The sequence below is a fragment of the Rhopalosiphum maidis genome, chromosome 3 (genome assembly GCF_003676215.2).
Source record: "Rhopalosiphum maidis isolate BTI-1 chromosome 3, ASM367621v3, whole genome shotgun sequence".
Taxonomy (NCBI): Eukaryota; Metazoa; Arthropoda; class Insecta; order Hemiptera; family Aphididae; genus Rhopalosiphum; species Rhopalosiphum maidis.
The window spans coordinates 53530057-53549890 of NC_040879.1; the positions used below are offsets into that span (position 1 = coordinate 53530057).

At 26.6% G+C, this 19834-nt stretch overlaps 2 protein-coding genes across 2 annotated transcripts; both read right to left on the bottom strand.

The window, feature by feature from the left end:
• Positions 1-79: 79 nt before the first annotated feature.
• On the bottom strand, positions 80-4857 carry LOC113557930 (REST corepressor spr-1-like). Its single transcript, XM_026963467.1, has 8 exons — positions 4755-4857; positions 3892-3957; positions 3749-3820; positions 3475-3686; positions 3238-3411; positions 623-717; positions 342-516; positions 80-277 (listed from the first exon to the last, which is right to left on the bottom strand). Exons 1-8 carry the CDS (start codon positions 4855-4857, stop codon positions 80-82), a joined length of 1095 nt encoding a protein of 364 aa, XP_026819268.1.
• An 8830-nt stretch (positions 4858-13687) lies between these two features.
• On the bottom strand, positions 13688-19816 carry LOC113556746 (DNA repair protein RAD51 homolog A). Its single transcript, XM_026961874.1, has 7 exons — positions 19597-19816; positions 17234-17348; positions 16913-17050; positions 16610-16819; positions 16209-16417; positions 15190-15319; positions 13688-14108 (listed from the first exon to the last, which is right to left on the bottom strand). Exons 2-7 carry the CDS (start codon positions 17321-17323, stop codon positions 13863-13865), a joined length of 1023 nt encoding a protein of 340 aa, XP_026817675.1. The 5' UTR covers positions 17324-17348; positions 19597-19816; the 3' UTR covers positions 13688-13862.
• Between the last annotated feature and the right edge of the window lie 18 nt (positions 19817-19834).

Sequence of the window (19834 nt, forward strand, 5' to 3'; positions counted from 1 at the left end):
ATGTATAATGGTACAACAATTACTTTATATTTCAGTACAATTTATTTTTTTAATTAATAATAATTTTATATGTATTTCTTCATAATTTCTTAAAATTTGTTCTTATTATGGTTAATCTTCCCTTAAATGTATCTTGAATTGCACGCAAACATCTATTATTAGTACAAGAAGGAAAAATGCAATTCTTCATGGGTTCACGGTTTCTATAATCAGTTTTATCTAATATAAGCTTCTTGTATAAACTTCTGGTCATTATAGCTTGATTGTTGGACTGTATCTGTCATTAAGAATAACAAAGTTATATATCACATAGGTTTAATTATTTATTTTAATAATACAACCTCATTGTTTATTGCTAATAAATCAGTTTCTCCTTGACCATTCGATATAGACGCAATAGACTGAAGATAATTTTGATTATCTAACATTTCTTGTGGTGATAAATGAGCAAATTTCAAATGAATATCGTCTGGACATGGTAGATATAAATATGGTCTATTACGTTCATTGATCTTACTGATTGTGTAAAATAAATCAAATCACCAATATGTAATTTAAAAATATTAATAATAATTAATAATCAACAATATACTATTTTAAGTATTCACAATTAATTTCATACCTGAAATATGTAAAACATTGTTCACACATTGCATCTTGGGTTTGATGAAAGCTAATATAAGAAAATCCACAAAATGGGCATAGTGGTTGTGGATCCTTGAAATACATGAAAATAAAAATGCACTTATGTTTAGATGAAAACATATCATTATATATCAATAATACAATTAATATTAATTATGAGGGTGTTACAGTAAAATGTACTGTTTCGTGACGTCATATTTAGGCAAAACTTGTGTTTGTATTTAATACATGTTCATATTTTTATAAGCAATTACATGCAGTAAATGGTTTTTCATCAATCATAAATCTAAATAAATAAAATTATAAATTTTGGATATTACAAATACACTCAAATGTTTTAATTTTATTTTATAATTTTATGTACAGTTATTATATAAAAATTTGTTCCAAAACACAAAAATTGAAAATATTTTTAAAAATATGTACCCATAACAAACGTTGATGTAGAGTGAAATTCTTTAATGAAATATTTAATCTACAATTGTACAGCAGTTTTCAATAAAAGTTTAACTATAAAGCTCAATATTAAAATATGTACTTGATTAATTTATTTCATGTATATTATTTTACTAAAAAATGTAAAGCATTGCAAGATAATTTGAATATTTATTATTTCAATTTGATAATATAAGTTATTTTTATTTGAGAAACTAACATAAGTAGTAAAAAAAATGATAAATTCGGAAAGGAATGTGTATTGTGTTCAAAGATTTAGAAAAGACATTTAAAAAATTACAATGTAAAGGTACTTTCTAGATATAAAACAATAATCACAGAGATGAAAGAATAATATAATATTTATCAGCTATAATAACACCAGTGCATGAACAGTTACTACTTATTTAATAAATCAATACTGAGCTAATGATCCTTTAAACATAAATTATGGTCCATGGTCGATTTATTAAATAATTTTTTTCATGCAACTAAGTATAAAAGAGTACTAGAAAAATAAACAGCTATAAATGGAAAAGACTTATTTCCACTTATAAATTAGGTTTTCCACTCTCATCAATATTATTGAATATCTATATTGAATAACTTATAAAGTAGATCAATAAAATACTCTTTAGAAACAAAATACACTTGTTGTCAGTCATTTGTTAAATGTGAATGAGTAATTTTAATTTTGTTTATTATTAAATTATCTATTCTATAACAGTGACTTTATCAATTTAAATTCCTCAATTTTCTCTTACCATCCAACCTTAAATCCTACATCATATCATGCCAATTTATTGAGATTCATTGTTGTCTTCAACTTTACCTATGTCTCTTCTAAACAAACCGATTTCTCCTGTCAAAATTGTGTAAGAAATTAACAAGATTCAGCTAAAAAAAGCAACTAGACTTGACCAGATGACAAACAAATAAAAATATTTATTTAAAAATAAATTCTGTTCCTCAATTATATCTATAGTTCTATGATCCTTTTTTCTTATTTCCCTTCTAAATGAAGGCATTCAGTTATTCAGCTTTTATTATTATGATCACTAAATCGGCATAATATATAACCAAAATCAAAACGTGAATTCCATCTGAATTGTTTCATTAAATGTCAAATCCATATAGTCATAGATACAATTTCATTGTTTATCTAAACTAAAAAAATTTGATCACAATAAATTTCTCTACATAATATTATATCTTAGGCTTTTAATCGCAACAAGCTTCTATTTTAAATACTTATCTCACTAACTGGTATTATTCAGTACTTCAGAATGTCAAAAACAAAAAAATAAATAAATAAATATTAAAAATGAAATTATTTAGTATAGTTACCTATCATCTATATTCTCTATAATATCTACAATGCAGATATACCTACATTAGATTAAACTCTCCTCGTCACATTTGTTGATGAAATTGCAATATTTGCTTAATAATAAGGCAGATTTTTGTCATACAATTTAAAATTAAAAATAAATAAAACTGTAGGTTAGGTTAAAAATTTAAAAAACTTTTTAAAAAGATTTAATTAAAGTCTTGAGTCTTGGAAAAACTGGAAAATTAAGATGAATGACAAAAAATCCTCTCGAATGAACTTTTTCCAGAAGAGAAAGAAATAATCTCTATTCAAATGTAACAATAAATTTCACTATAACCATCAATTAAACTCCTACGTATCGTTTTGAATAAAAGGTTATAATGTTTAAATCACACTAAAAACACTAAACAACTAACTCTTATCTTCATTTAATTCATCTATACTGAAGTCCAATATGACTCTTAAAAAATGTACTTATATAAAATAATAATACATAAATAATAAATAAACACTAACATATAAATAGCCTAAAATTTCCCATCGAGTGCCACATTATATATATCCTATTAAATGTTAAAATAATAATAATAATAAAGATAAACAATTTAAATTTTAAATAGTCTTACAACTGTATAATTGTATACATTTAATTTAAATTTATTAAATTGAAAATAATATTCTACTATTATATATACTAAACAAATAAACTATGAATATCTTATACTTATATTTATAGTATAGAATCTAATTTAACTAATCACTTATAACAATTATTGAATTATATTGTATGATAATTTTGAATTAATAATTAATCTTATATTTACCTTATTATTGAGCGTAGACATAGCTGAACTGGATTGTTCATTGACAAATCTATTTTCACAAAATGGTTCGGTTAGGTTATTCAATTTATGAACTTCAATAACATACCAAGCAATTTTCTTTTTTTTTCGTAGATAATAATAACCAATTATAGTTTTCAACGATTTATCAGGTAGCTAAAAAATTAATTTAAAAAAATGTGAGAATTAAATAAATAACTTTAATTATATTTAAATTACTATTTTTTTAATTTCTAAAAAGTTTTTTCCAAATTGTTGGAAGGCGACCTCAAAATTATTTTTGTCAATTATCGACCAATTTAGAACTTGTGAAAATACTGGTAAATCTTGAATAGATTTATCGAAGTTGTAATTATTCCATAAGAGCAAACCCAAAGATTGTTCAATATCATAGCCATGTTTTTTTTTTGCAAAATATATGTAGTCATTTACTGTAAGAAATAAATTACAAATATATTTTCTTAAAATAAAAAAAAAAAAGAATTAATATTACATTCAACATCTACAATGTTTTTGGTTGGTAACCATACTAATAATGATTTTCGTCGCTGGTTACACTTGTTTTCTGTAAATAATAAAATAACAATAACGATATGGTATGTATAAAATAACAATATTATTCATGGCAGTATGTACTTGTGTGTGACAACAGCTCCGGAATATCAGCCTGATAATCAGACCCCACTCTAATTGTTTTCTTTACTAAAAAAATAAATAATTTCAATTAGATATTTTTAATTATACTAGAAAACAATTTACATATATGAGTACAAATCCATGAAATAGGAGACTTAACATTATCATGTCAACTTAATATTAAAAACAAAAAACACGATAGCACGACAATAACACATTATATAGATTAAGACAAATATATTATCAAAATTTGACTACAAATGTAAAAATATTATTTACATTTTATATTCAATAACTTTTAATAATTTATCAAATAAATAAATGGAAAACAATATTCATTAGTTCTAAAGTAAACATATTAACTTTTTAATATGTTTTCAAAATATATAAAATGTTTAATTTTAATACCTAAGGCTAGGACAATTAATACAAAAATTCTCTTCTTAAGTTGATATTACAGGAATTAAAAAAAAAAGTTTATCATAAAGTCACATGTTTCATAATAAACAAAATTATGAGTGGAACTGTCCACATACAAGTGACAATTGATTCCTATCTTAAGACCCAACGAATAACAAATATTAATTCACAATTGGTCTAGAGTTCTAGACTCAGAAAACTTATCTTCTCAAATAGTAGCTACATACTTGACTGACTTATATAATACTATATTGATACATTATTTAAATGATAATATATGCAAAGCTTGCATAAAGTCGGATACAATATTTCCTACACAAATAGAGAAACTTTAATTGTGATGGACATATGGCTACAAAGTCCATCTTATTTTCAAGAAGTATAGATGGGCACTCCTAATTTTTTCCTCATACAAACACTGCAAATAGGTATACAAAGCTTACTATTTCTTTCGATAAAATCATTGATACCTAAAATTTTGGGTTTGGAATTTGTATAGCACCGTTGCTTGTCTATTTTCAAAACTTTTGAATTTTTGTTAACCATTCTTCCTGATCCTGAATAACACTAATGTATATAACAGAGTGTGAGCACAAAGTTAAATTAAAAATTCTAACTATGCAGGTAATAAACAAAACATGAGTAAAATCATACATTAGTAATAGAAATCAAAAATCATGAATAATAATTAAAAGCAAAACACCGATTGTCAACTGAAATACTAGATAGACTTCTCACTCACAAGAGACAAGTCTACACTCTTATATATCTATATAAGTTACTTAATGGTCATTGGTCAAGCACTCATACTATTTTTATTATCAATGTCATCATGACTAAGTGTACAAATACACATGTATAAAAGTATATCACAAACTATAACTTATATACACAGATAGTATAGAAGTCTGTGCTTATATATTAGTCGACTTATATTTCATAGTGAGTATATTACGATTTAAGATTTTAAGATATACCTATTATACCTATAAAAATAAGGACTTGCTATCATTTTATTCTAGCAGTGCTCCGTGTGGACAAATTTGTGTCGTGACTCGCCCGACTATTAACACATGATTACAAGCAACTGGTGTATTTGATAAATAATAGGGAAATTCAATGTTTGAAAGTAGGTAAAAATTTAGTTGCGAATGAACGCATCGATGATGTATTATAAAATATTTTAATGAAATTTGGAAAATATGGCACATTTTTCACAAAGCAACAGGTACCTAGATTTTTGAAATTGTTTGTTTACTATCTCTATACATTGTCCAATAGTCACTTCGAATAACAATTAACAAAACGCAAACAATCAACAGTCACAGGGCGCAAATACGACGCCGAACCATAGACAATAATATCGCTAGACGTGTGATATGCATCACTGGTCGTTACGGCCACATTAATTCGGCAAGCGAGGAAAAATAATATGTCATATATCCTTTGTTTTTATGCATTACTAGCTTTGAATAATAACAATTATAATTATATTATGATAATAGTATAATACTAATCAATGATGCTGCAGTAGGAACTGTAGGGTCTCGTTATTCCGAACACATGCTAATCCGAAACGCAGTAAGTGAGTTGATACCCGAAACCTACCTTATATATTAGTTGATTCCCGGGTCATTAATAGGTATGTGCGAGGTGATTCCCTATTGTTGTGTATCAATAGACTGATCTGTTAGAAGTGCAGTCGGATACATAGATTAAATGCAGGAATAATGGAACTAGAAATTCCATGAAAAACTGAGAAGAGCAAATTTTTTCAGAGAAGAGGTGGCACAGTATACTGGTAATCTCATTATCGGATATCAGTTTTTAAAAACGGTGTTTTAAATTTTTACCTTACTACTAAATTTTTTTAGTAAGTAATAAATTATAATAATATAATACAATAAATAAAAATTAAATGCATTTCAAAGTATGAAAAAACTAAAAAGAACAACATTTTTGAGAAACTTGTTAGCCAACCTCTTCGTGATGTATCTTGGGTTACACTAATATAGGCTAAATAATATAGGAATATTTGACTAAATATTGAATAAATTTATTATGATCCGGGAATCAGTGTAGGTAAACAGATACCCGGGAATCAACTCGTACACAGCCATCCGAAAGACGGGCGCAGCACGTTTTGGTACATAGCATGATTTTTACCTATAAATGTAGAACACATTCGTGTATAGTTAGGTACATACGCTAATCGCCAATCTCAAAAAAATAAAAATGATTATCTGTCTATAAGAGATGGTCTGTGAAAGAAAGTGTTTCATATTTAAATGTTTAATCGGAAATATATTTATAAGATTGTTTTATTCGTTGTAATTATTATGGACGTCAACACTAAGTAAACAGCGATGTCACTTTTAAAGCGAAAAGCAACTACTGATCTTAATGTGAAATTGTGAAGCCAAATAAATGTATACGCCAAGAACTATATAACTACCCAGTTAAAGTATTAAAGTCATTCCAACGTTAGATTATTCAGGAAAAGTATGTATAATGCTAGACGAAACATATTTTTTAAAATACCAAAATCTATATTCAAAGCAAAATCTATGATTTTAATAAAAAAAATTTTGTTTCGTGGATTTAGAAAATAATGTATCATAGTAACATCATATGTACACTATGTACCTAAACGTGTTATTTTTCTAGAGATGTAGTATACCCAAACGTGTTTCGAACCGAAAGACGTAGTTATCCGAACGGGCTTGAGAATTATCGCGTCGCTTTATTAATACATACATGTATTGGCGCAAATAAGTATAAAATATTAAGGGGCTGTAGCCCTACAAATAAGTACCTAATTTAATTCACTTACTTTCATAGTTTCCAAAAAACTTGGAGGATCGTCTAGGTTACTTTTATTTTCAATAGTAACAACTGTACAATACGAGTATGACTGAATAATTTTTTTTGGTATATTAAAAATACTAAATAAGTTTTTTTCGTTCATTTTTAATCGCCAAAACAAAACACTTGAATAATAGGTACTGGAATAGTGCACTACACAACAGTATCTACTCTGTAATCCAACTCCAACTGACTAATTATTAACTGATTGATTAATCGTTATCGTCGCTATACACCTGCACACAAACATAGTTCGCGGAGAATCCCAAAACCCCGATCATCGATCATACATTTATTTATTTATAGTAGGAAATACAAATACTCGGAGTTGGAATATTGGACGGTGACCGCTAAGGTCATTGCCGCATGCCCTCATAAAATGTATTTGCTAAAAACATTATTATTAAATTATAGTTTGAAAAATAAACTTTAATATTTATACAATTTTAAAATAATTCTGTTTTTGCTATCAGCGATAAGCATCAGCGCTCTGTATGAGGTGGCGTTGTTATTAGCACAGGCATAAACTTGGGGAGGGGAGGCTATTGCCCCACCCCCTAGAATAAGTTAGAAGTAAGTAATATAATCATTATCAATAATATATTGATATGTGACCATATATTTCCCTCCTAATAAATTTCCAAGTTCCGCTCATGGTTTTTAGTTATTACGAGTATAAACAATAACAATTATAATTTATAAATAAATCCCTATACAGGCTATTCGCTCGTATACAATTTGTTTGAACGAAATATAAAATAGTTTATCGCAGAGGTTCTCAAACTTTTCAGGCCAAGCCCGAAAGGCTAAGCTCTTTTGTTCAACCCCAGACCAGAGCCCCCCCTCTCATAAAAATAATCTTAATAGTCATGTTTAGAGTAACAAGAAATTAAAAAACGAACAACAAAAATAGGCTAATATTGATATTAATATTACAAATTTATTTAATTAATCGACCAATTTTAATGTGATGGGTGGGCTTGTTTTTATTATTACGGACATTTCACAATTTTTTTTCTGTCCTACCAATGCAATGATGATTTTTAAATTTTCTTGCCCCTCCCCCCTATAAAGTTTTCGCGGCCCCCCGGAGGGTCGCGCCTCACACTTTAAGAACCTCTGGTTTATCGGAATACACGTCTTGATCACTTCATAATACTATTAATTATGATATTATTGATTATTAAGTTACTTAAAATCACACGAGCAGATAAGCTATAAACTTATTTATGCGTTATATATTATTAAAAACTATATTTTTAATTCCTAAAATATTATCGGGCCATTTAATCTATCATTATAATGGTCTATCGGGATTTGTCCCGGTGTCACGCTAAGCCAGTCCGCTCCTGGCACCCACGATTCGTCGGTAATAACTATATTCGCCTTTTTACACGCAAGTGGCAACTGCGTTAGGCTTCAATATAATTGTAATAATAAAATGATTTGTCATTAAATAAATAATTAAGAAAACGATGACAATAAAAATATGTTCATCGGCCGGGCGCTAGCCCCGTCTGACCTGATATTGCGTCGAGCCGTTGATGACAACCGCCGTGCACCCGTGGGCGGGAACGGGAACACAGAGTTCACTGACCTTTATAATGAGTCGGGACGATCAAACCGTTCGAACCACAGGTCGTCGTAGCAACTAGGCGGATTTGGGGAACGACATGTTTCTCCGGTTATACGCACACACGCGAAAACAGATAGGACTGTGTCGGGTCGGTTCACAAACTTCGCAGCGAGTAAAGAGTATCGGTTTGACGACGAATCCGACAATTGACGATCAATTGGCACAATCACGACGAACGCACGATACACCGCGAATGTAACCGCCCGCGCGGTAAAAGGAGGACAAGCCATTTTTTCAGAACGCATTAGTGGCACCCAAAGTATAATAACTGTTTGAAAAAACAGCAACGCGGACGAACAAAAATGCATTGTGCGCACGAACAATATCGCAGAAAAAAGTACGAGTGGGCGGCGTAGTCGACGGATCGACGGTGGTAGACGAAATGCAATAATAACGCAATACATTCGACAAAGAGTTGAGGCAGAGTGTAGACGCGCTCGTCCGTTGTTGATGATTTTTCAAATTATTTCAAATTATTGCACGCGTTGAGGTGGGGAGATTATCGTATCGCTTCTATAGAATATTCGCGTAGGTAGTCGATGGCAATAATTTTATCGGCGGTTGAATAAAACAATAAGATATTAAGATTTCAGTTTTAATTGTACTTACCGATCTGAATTGCGTACATGGTCCACTTTGGAAAACGGAAAAATGGGTGCGCATTCGCCGTATTCTAACTAAAGACAAACGCGAGTTAAAAAGACGGATGACAATGTGGAGTGTACGATATCAGCCACAAAAAACGTGCACCACTGTGCAAATAGTCAACATGATACATTATTTTACAAATAATAATTAAGTAATAAAACAACATAATAATAAATTATAAAAATAAAATTGTTGAAGAAAACGTCTGTAATATCAATACATATAGATTCCATAGCAATAATAGTTACTATTATACCTAGTTGTTTTATTTTTTAAGACCCCAACCTGCAGAACCAAATTTATTTTTTAAAAATTCAAAAATATAATTTTTTTCTTTTTGTCTAATTCCATAATTCCAAATGTTCCAATAAGTAAGGTAGATAAAAAATTATAAAAATATAATAATATGAGTATCGATTGTAAAAACTTTAATTGTATTTTAAATTTAATACGTAATATTATTTTTGATCGTTTCGCCGATAACGATATTACAACAATAATTATAATAATAGTGTATTTTATATAATTTATATAAAGAGGCATAATCTATATTATGAATCATTATAGGCGGTACTAAGATTACTAAAATTAAATTGAGAGGGGGCAAAATTTTTTTCTTGTTATCCACCACTTTTTGCACCATACATATGTTATAATTACATAAAACATAACTTACCAAAACAAATTGTACGCTGTGTATGTTATTTGTCGGCCAATTGTTTATCCCTATTCCTTACGACCTGGTAAACATAATTATACATTTATAAGTTATAACTTATTTATAAGCAGTTATTTGGATACACAGTACACACAGATCCCCATACATCGAAAAGGGAATGAAGGCGCCAAGGCGGTCGCCTCTCTTTAGTTATAGATTCGGAGCCACTTGTAGACAGTATAGTAGTAAGTAGTTATTATTAAACGGGATACCTACGTACCTATGTTCATATACAATTTTATAAACTACCCATAGTTCGTAGATACATTAATATAAAAAAATTCTTTCTTTTAAATTTAATTATAGGTTCATTTTTCGTTTATTTTATATTATATAAGAAATTAATCCAGTTGCTATTAATTCTAATTATAATGTAATATATAATATATTCAAAATAAACTAAAAAAATGTAGTTATTAATAAAATTAATACAACGTATGTGGAGTTTTATGTAACAACTAGGTAACCTGGGACTGGGGCATGAGTGTCCACTAGGGAGTGAAAGAAAGTGGTATTTATACCTACCATAAATCTATTCAATAATATAACGTAATATTAATTGTATAGTATAACTATTATAACCTAAACAGTTAAATGTTTTATTTCGACTTTAAATAACTAGAAAATAACTAATAATAGCTAATACGCTAGTAGTTTAATTAATAATTTAATTATGTGTTTTTTTTTAAATTAATATTAAGGCTTCAATTATTACTTAGTCTATCTTTTTGAAAAGTTTAAAAACATTAGTGGTCGTTTTGATTAAGGATTTCTTCAAGTAATGAAGGATTGTTGAGGAGAAAAAGTATTAGTTTTTATCTGTTGGTATTTTACAATATTGTATACTTACAATTTTATAGTAAAACAGTGTAACTTCTTGTTTAAAATTGTACTTACATTTTGAACATTTTAAATACCAACAATTATACTAACCCCCCTCTTTCCCGAAAAAGATTTATTTGAACCTTTTATGTACAAACTAAGTTGCAAAGTATGTGTAATATTATGTGCAGCGTTAGTATTTCAAACTATACATAGAATTCTAAAACTAAATTAGTCAAGTATCTTATGAAAATTTAATAAATATAAAACAGCAGAATACTTTAATAATATTACCGTAAAAGTTCAAAATAGGATCATATAAAACCCTAAAACAGCACCTACCTCCTACTTTAACAAGAAATTAAAATATAAAATGTGATTATATATGCTTATATTATATTTGTTTTACAGTCTAGGGAAAACATTTTGTGGTGTCGTAATTATTGATTTGCTGTGGATGACCCTCGGCACGTCTCGACACGTTATAATATATACTATATAATGCGGCTCAAGTGGAACGAGGGAAAGATGTATACGGTCTCTATTGTGTATAGTATGTATATATTTGTGTACGTGCTTGACAGAATCACTCTCTGTAGGATTGTTTCTGTGGTTGTCGCGATTTGTGATTAAACTGCTTTTCTTTTCAGTATTTTTCTGTACTTACGGGTGTGTAAAAAAGAGTTTTTTGATTATATATTATATACTTTATTTACGTGTTAAATGTAAGTATAACAAAATAATACATTAATTATTGTTCAATTGGCTGAATTTCTTGTTTTTAATACCAAATAGATTTGAAATTTTCATTTCTGAACGGAGTGATGAATTTATTGATTCTACAAAGGTGTGTGGTTTTTTTTTATATATTTTTTTTATTTTTTGTCTGTCATCACGTTTTTGAGTAGTAATAATGCTTTGGTTTTTGACTTCAGCCCCTTTTTGAAAAGGAAAATTCATTTATCAGTCAATTAATCAGTAGTTTTCAAAAGCGTCAGGAAAAACAAAAGTTCAACAAAAAGTTATTGATATAATTTATAGTAAAATTGTTAGTTTTGCTTTTATCAGGTGTTATAATATCTAAATTGGCTATTTATTATAAATACTACTTGATAGTTTGTAAATGTGTGAGAAAAAATGTAATAGGTTGAGTAAGATTCACCTATCCAACTTCATCTAATTCTAATATATTATTTAAAATATATCTGAAAAACTTGAGTCATTTATTATTTTATTATGTGATTATGAAAAGAAAGGTCCTAAACCAAATAAAAATTATATATTTGTTTGAATGGAGTAAGCATAGAATTCTATGAATCAAACAATTTTTTAAAATGTTTAAATAGACAAGGCAAATAGTTGGTCAGTTAGTGACTTCTAATGTTATAGTATTCAACAAAGAAGAAACTCAAAGAAAGAAATTCGGAAGTACATAATTATATCAAACCATATAACTTATTTATAATTTTATTGAATGACTATTTTTAAATTTTATTATGACAAAAATGTATTTAAAATGATTCAAGTTTTATTTATAGAAATAATAATTGTTCATAAAATTTTAATATTGCAAGTGTTTAATTTTTAGTAGTTCTGAATTTTCAAAAAGAAACTCTCACCTAGTATTTAAGTATAAGAATATTTTGAATGTTTTAGTTTATTAAGGAAAATATTTTTTAAATATCTATAGTGTACAAAATTAGAATTATACACTAACAATACTAGAAATGAAAATAATATAGCATTCATTATTTATTAATAACTATTAATTATACTATTTAAGTTTTAAATTATCATGTATTTTATACCTTAGATTTTAGAAACTTTATATTCTTTGTACTCTGTAGTGTTAAATGAATATGTTTTGCTGATTTAAAATAACATTCTATTATAATTTGATAAGTTATAAATATAAACTTATAACATAGGTATTGGATGTTCATAATTATTCAATTATTAGTATTAGTTATTTTAATGTATATAAAATTGTATCTTGGTGATATCTAATAGATAATAATAATAAGTAGAATAAGAGTAGATACTTCATTAACTTAATGCTTGTAATACAACATTAATGTAAGATCTTATTCATTTCAATTAAGTAATAAACATTTTAACAATTAAAACAATTTTGTTTTTGAAGAAGAATTGCTATTAAATAGTTAATTAAAAAAAAAAAAATACTTGCGAATTACAAATTGTAAATGATTGACATCATATAATTACGTGTAATCTATAAATGTAATTTAATTAAATAAAATAACCATTCTAATGTGTTTGGTCATAGAACCTACCAAAAAATACAAATGGAAGACTATTGGATATATAGGTATCCATTAGAGGTGCTAAATAATAGGTTTATTTAGCGACTACAGTATGAACATAGAAGTATTTAAAACATAATACTACGATATCTATTATCTAAATAAATATACTATGTAATAATTCATGACATCAGATCAGATCAATATTTTTAATACATAATTTTTGTATTGTTTAAATACATATATATCAGTTATTATAAAATATTTACAATAGATATGCATATGATAATACAATAATTGCATACAAGAACTAATATTACTAAAAAAAAAAACAACACTATTATAGTATACAAGCGTATGATAAATTATATTTAATATAAAAGATAATTATACAAAATAACATGTCAACATAAGAATAATTAAAAAAATTGTAATATAATTTTATTATTTTTAGATTAGGAAATGTCCAAAAAAAATTTTTTTTAATTTTTTTTAATCTACACAATAAAAATAATTGTTTTAACTAAACATACTTTAAAATGTGGTATTTCTTATGAATGAAAATTTTATAACAAAAAAAAAAAAATATATATTTAAGTTACTCTTTAGCGTCTCCAATTCCATCAGCATTAATAGCAAACATTGCTTCGGACTCTGGTAAACAAGGAGAATCATATATCTTGCATATTCTTGTTTCACCTCTGCCTTTACGCAAGTACAATCTAGTTGTAGACGCGTGAGCCATTATATTTCCGCCAACAGGTTTTTTTGGATCTGCCGCAAACATAGAAGCACCATCCACTTGAGCAACTACTTGATTGGTTATGACTACAGCAACACCAAACTGGAAAAATATAGTTTAATATTGATGTTATTAAGTATCCTAACCTAAGGCAGTGCTGCAATAAGAATTTTTATTCCCTAATGTAAAGGATAATTTTTAGGCCATACTCTGTCAAAACCATTTATGAAATTCCTAAAGATACATGATAACATAATATTTTGATTACCAATTAAATAACTTAATTCAAATAAATTAAAGAAAAAATAATTTTTCAACAAATTTAAAAATTAATTTCTCAAACTTAGTTAAAAAAAAATCTCGGATAATTGTTTAGTTTTTATTTCTTAATATTTTCCATATTTTGTATTAACTATTAAGTAACCACAAGTCATTAGTTTCTTAAAGATATAATTTCAAAAAAATGCTTTCCGAAGTTACCAAAAGTTAAACAAACTAGTAGAATTTTGGAGTAATTTATAGTAATAGTATTCAAATATACACACAGAGTGTATCTTGATGATCTAATATATTCAAATGTAATTTTAATGTAAAATTATCATATCTTCATGATACACCGTACATAAATATATAAAAATATAGATATTATTCATAAAAATGTAAAGAAGCGGTTTTATAAATACTTTTTAAGTTTTAGTTTTTAATTAGTTTCTTTACTGTTAAAATTTGAACTTCTTTAAGTTAATAAAAAAATCATAAATTCCTCAATTAAATCACTAAAATGATTTTGACAAATTATATGGATTAAGAAAATTAAATGTAATATTGTTCTCTGTAGATTCAAATCAAGCTTTAAGTTGTATTAAAATAATTATAATGACATCAATACTTTTAATTCTTAATTTTACATTTGTATACAATGTTATACATTGTTTTCTAACTTCATACATACTATCATTATTATAAATTCATAAATAGAAAAATATACAATAATAAATTATTCCTAGACAAAATTATTACTAAAACTATATAAATTACAAATTAAACATTTTTAAGTTACATAATATATGGGCCTTTAAAAGGGTTTTATAGAAGTTTAGGAGACCACTCCTGTGACTGCTTAGATGTATGTTACAAGACTGTCATGAAGTAAACATTATAAATATTAAAATTTAATTTTTACCTCATCTGCAAGACGTAATAACATTCTGAGAAATCTAGCCAAATGATTCTGTCTAGCAGATAATTCACCTCTACCAGAATAATCAGTTCTATATAAAGCCATGGCACTATCCACAATCAGTAATGCATATCTGAAAAATGAATAATAATTTTAACTTATTATAAATACAAAATAATTTAGCTATTTTTAAACTACAACAAAATATATTTTTTTTTAAATAATTGATCAGGGAGGTAGATGGTTATTGATGTATAATTTATTTTTAAAAAATACTAATTTTTATTTGATTTTAACACAATACCTAAGTTATAATATTAATGTGTATTTAACATTTCAATATTTCACTTAGAAGACCAAAAATTATTAATATTTAAGGATAATTCATGAGTGACATCACTGAGATTTTATTTTTGATATTTTATAAATAGGTCCTGACTTTAACATTTATTGAAGTAAAAAAATGTGAGTGTCTAAATGCTCTAAATGATAAATTAACAGAAAATATTTAAGAGGACATAGAACCCGCATGTATTGTCTTCATCTTACATACGTGCGACATACCAAATTTTTGTTCACCAGTTTCAATATTGTGTGGTTAGTTTTGATATTAGAGTGAACTGACCTATTATACAATTTAAAGGTAAGATTGTTATCTGAGGCCCCACATAGCCTTTTATTTATATTGTTATTTTTAAGTAAGTTATGATAATTTTAAAATGTACAGTTTCAAAAAGGTCATAACTTACTTAAAATAATAATATCAATAAAAGGCTACATGGGACTCTAGATAATAATCTTACCTTTGAATTTTATAATAGGTGATTTCACTCTAATATCAAAACTAACAGCACAATATTGAAACTGATGAACAAAAATTTGCTATGTCGCACGTGTGAAAGATGGAGACAATACATGCGGGTTCTACGTCCTTTTAAACACCATGCTCACATTGATACCAATAAAGCCTTAAGATTATAGAAGATATTATAGATATAAATATATAATGTAAAATATTTTACCTAGATTCAGCCATCATAGCACCAGCTTGCAATAATAATTGGGTTTGATGGTCTGTATTATATGCTCTGGCACAAGCAATGTTATCAAGTACGTCACTTCCTACCAACTGATATCTTTCAGCTACTGAAAGCAATCGTTCAGGTCTGAATGTACCTTCAGTGTCAATATAAAGACATTTTCCTTCTCCTCCATTTTGACCAATAGGTAGCTAAGGAACACATAACTAATATAATGATTTATATTCAACAAGAATTGTTTCTTTGTATAACTTTTAATATTTAACATATTTTGAAAAATGAATACAGTATTTCTGTTGAAGCTCGAAGATAACAAAGTAAAATAGTTTTTCAGTATTTAGTATTTATTTCTAGTTAGTTTTTAACAAATTAATTATTTATACCTGACAAGTTACAGCCAAAGTGTGACACAGTTGTGTTTTACCAGTTCTAAACTCTCCAAATATTTCTGTGATTGAACCAGTTTCAATACCACCACCTAATAGACGATCTAATTCTTTTGAGCCAGTAGTTAATTGAATGATTTCAGATCTCTTAAGATGAAATATTGTAGCGGAAGTAAAACCAAGTGGAACCATTTTTGAAGCTTCAGCCTATAATAAACAATTATGAACATGTAAAGAAATATATTATCATATTTTAGGTTTTAAATAAAAAAAAATGTTATATTATATATTTAAAATTACCAATATTTTATCAGCTTTTGCTTCACTTATGCCTTTAATAGTTATAAGATGTTTTTTTGTCGCAAAAGCAACAGACTCTATTGTGTGGTATCCAGCTTCTTGAAGCTTTTTAATATCTCCACTTGTAATTCCTTGGCCCTGTATCATATTTAATTGACAAAATTAATTATCTCATATATTATACATAATAAATAAATTAAATAAAAATGAATTGTTCATAATTTCAATTAGATTACATATTTATTCATGTACTGTACTTATTTAACATTTCAAACAGTATTATTTTAATATATTATCCCTTATTATTATTATAAGTTTTACCTCAAGTTTTGAAATAAGTAATGGTCCATCATCTTCTTCATGGTCTTCAACAACAGCTTCTTCAATATGTGAAGATGATGCCATAGCCATTTTGTATTAAACAATATTATATCAACTGAAAATAAATAAATAAATATATAATTTACAAAACAAATAAATTTACTTAAATTATCTTATCCAGATAAATATAACATAATGAATCTTACTAATTGGACATGATTACATGAGTCAAAAAATCATATTATTTAATTTGTAAAAATTAAATTCCATAAACTAGGATTAGCTGGTACAGTGATGCCCATTATTTTATCTTTAGTGGACCATAAGAAATTAAAATATTGCATTAATAGACACAATTAATAACCAGGGCCAGATAAGTAAGTTTTTTATTTTTTATTTTTGTGTATATATGATACATTTTTTTGTTGTTGAGTAAAAAAGATTGTAATACAGGTTTTTTTTCAAAATTTGTTCTTAATCAATTAAAAAATATCAAAAGTACAAGTAATAGTTGTTTGAAGCTTAAATTTTTAAGAAATTCATTAAAATAACAAAATTATTGAATTATTTTAATTCATAAAATTTTTAATTTCAACACTAATAGATTGAAAATTGAATGCAATATTTCTTGAAACATTTTATTACAGGAAATAAAAATAAAGTTTATTATAAAGTCACAATAATTATTTTATGATTAATTGAAGTACAAATTTTGACAATATAAAATATTCAAATATACAATTACAATATTAATTAAAAAGTCTAATGAAATTAGAAAGTAAAGTATTAAAGATACTTGGCTCTAAAATGTATACTAATAAAAAATTAACATAAAACTAAGGGAAATATTTAATGAACCCACTAGGTTTTTTTTTTATCCAGCCAAAAACTCAGCTAGACAAGACGACTGTGGAGAGCAGAAGATACGATAATAGGTCACAATAAGAAAGTAAAATCGGACAAGATCAAGAGGACAACTAAGATAGTGTTGGAGCAACCAAATCAAAGAAGATGTAAAAAAAAAGTTCTAGTCCAAAAAAATATATAAATATATACATAATTAATATTATTTAACAATATAATAAGCTAATTGTTTTTTGAAAAAATTAGTTCACCTATATTATTATTATTAGAAAAAATTACTATTTATGAATAGCAATATAATATATTTTATTATATATTAAATATATAATAAAATATCTTTGAAATATAGACAGAATTAGTATGTCTGATCAAAATTATTTAACATCTAATAAAGATTTATCTTAGAATTCAAATTTAAAACATTTATTACAATAACTTCAGTGTCATATGACTAGATACACTTAATACCTACTACACGGTAGAGCAACTAACTTTTTTTTTGTGTATTTATCTACCAATAGGTATTTTATTGGTTTCCATTTCATTTTCACAAAAATTTTCCAAAAATTCAAACCCAGTAGTTATTTCTTTTAACTACCAGTAGAAATCTTAAGATACATTCAGAGGGTCAATCTTCCAGAAATTATTTCTGATTTGAATTCATAATTTTTGTCTTAAAAATATTTGAATTATATTAAGTCTAAGAAAAATTTTCACATAATTACTACACTAGTTATTACTTGATCATGAATAACATAATGAGAACTTATTACAAACCTCATTTTAGAATTATTATATAAGTAGTTGATTGTATTATGTATTTTTACAATAAGTTATTTTTTTATTCTATTGTATTTTCATTTTTAATTGTAAAGTTAACCAATTACGTACTATATAGGTAAATAAGTAAAAAAATTATTATTCATATTATTATAAACTCTTTCCAAAGATCTACATTTGAAGCGGCCTACTGAGATCGTCTCGGTAGCTCACTGGTTTAATCCGAACTTGTCAATAATCAAAAATAAATTATTATATTAAAAAAAAAAAAAAAAATATCTTGGAAATAATTGTATTTATAAATATTTTACCCCAAATTTAAATTAATCACAGCCAATTCTAAGGATTTGATGGGACAAAGGACACTGGTCTAATAAGAAGTGGAGGATCTTAGTATAATCAATTATTCAGTATAACTAATTTTTAAATACTAAAACCAAATTGTGTATACTTATTTCATCAAAACTAAAATGATGAATGCAAAAATGTACTCTTTTATGTTTGATGTGGATAGTTCAAAGTCCTGTTTAGTAATTACGTTAGTGAAGTAACAACCAAAAAAAAAAACAAATACCTCTTTTAATTAGAGCATAACAGACATTCGAATTTTGTTAATGCAGTGGTGTAAAAGATCAGTAGATCACATACATCCAAACACCACAACGTGTTGGCGGTGATTTAAATCTACGTTGAAATGTTAGAAAAAAACACACACTTACCGGGGATTGATAAGGTCGATATTTGAGTTTGATCTTTTTAAAAAGGTCTTTTCGGAGAGCGATAATCACGATAAACTGTGCGGACGGAAAATCAAAAGCGGAAAAAACACTAATATTTTATAATACTTAGTTAATGTTGAGTTATTGAAACGCACGTAGTATGAACGGACAGCAGCAGACGCAAGAGGTAAGACTATGGTGTTTGAATTGTTTGTTATTATCAACGGTCGGGAACGGG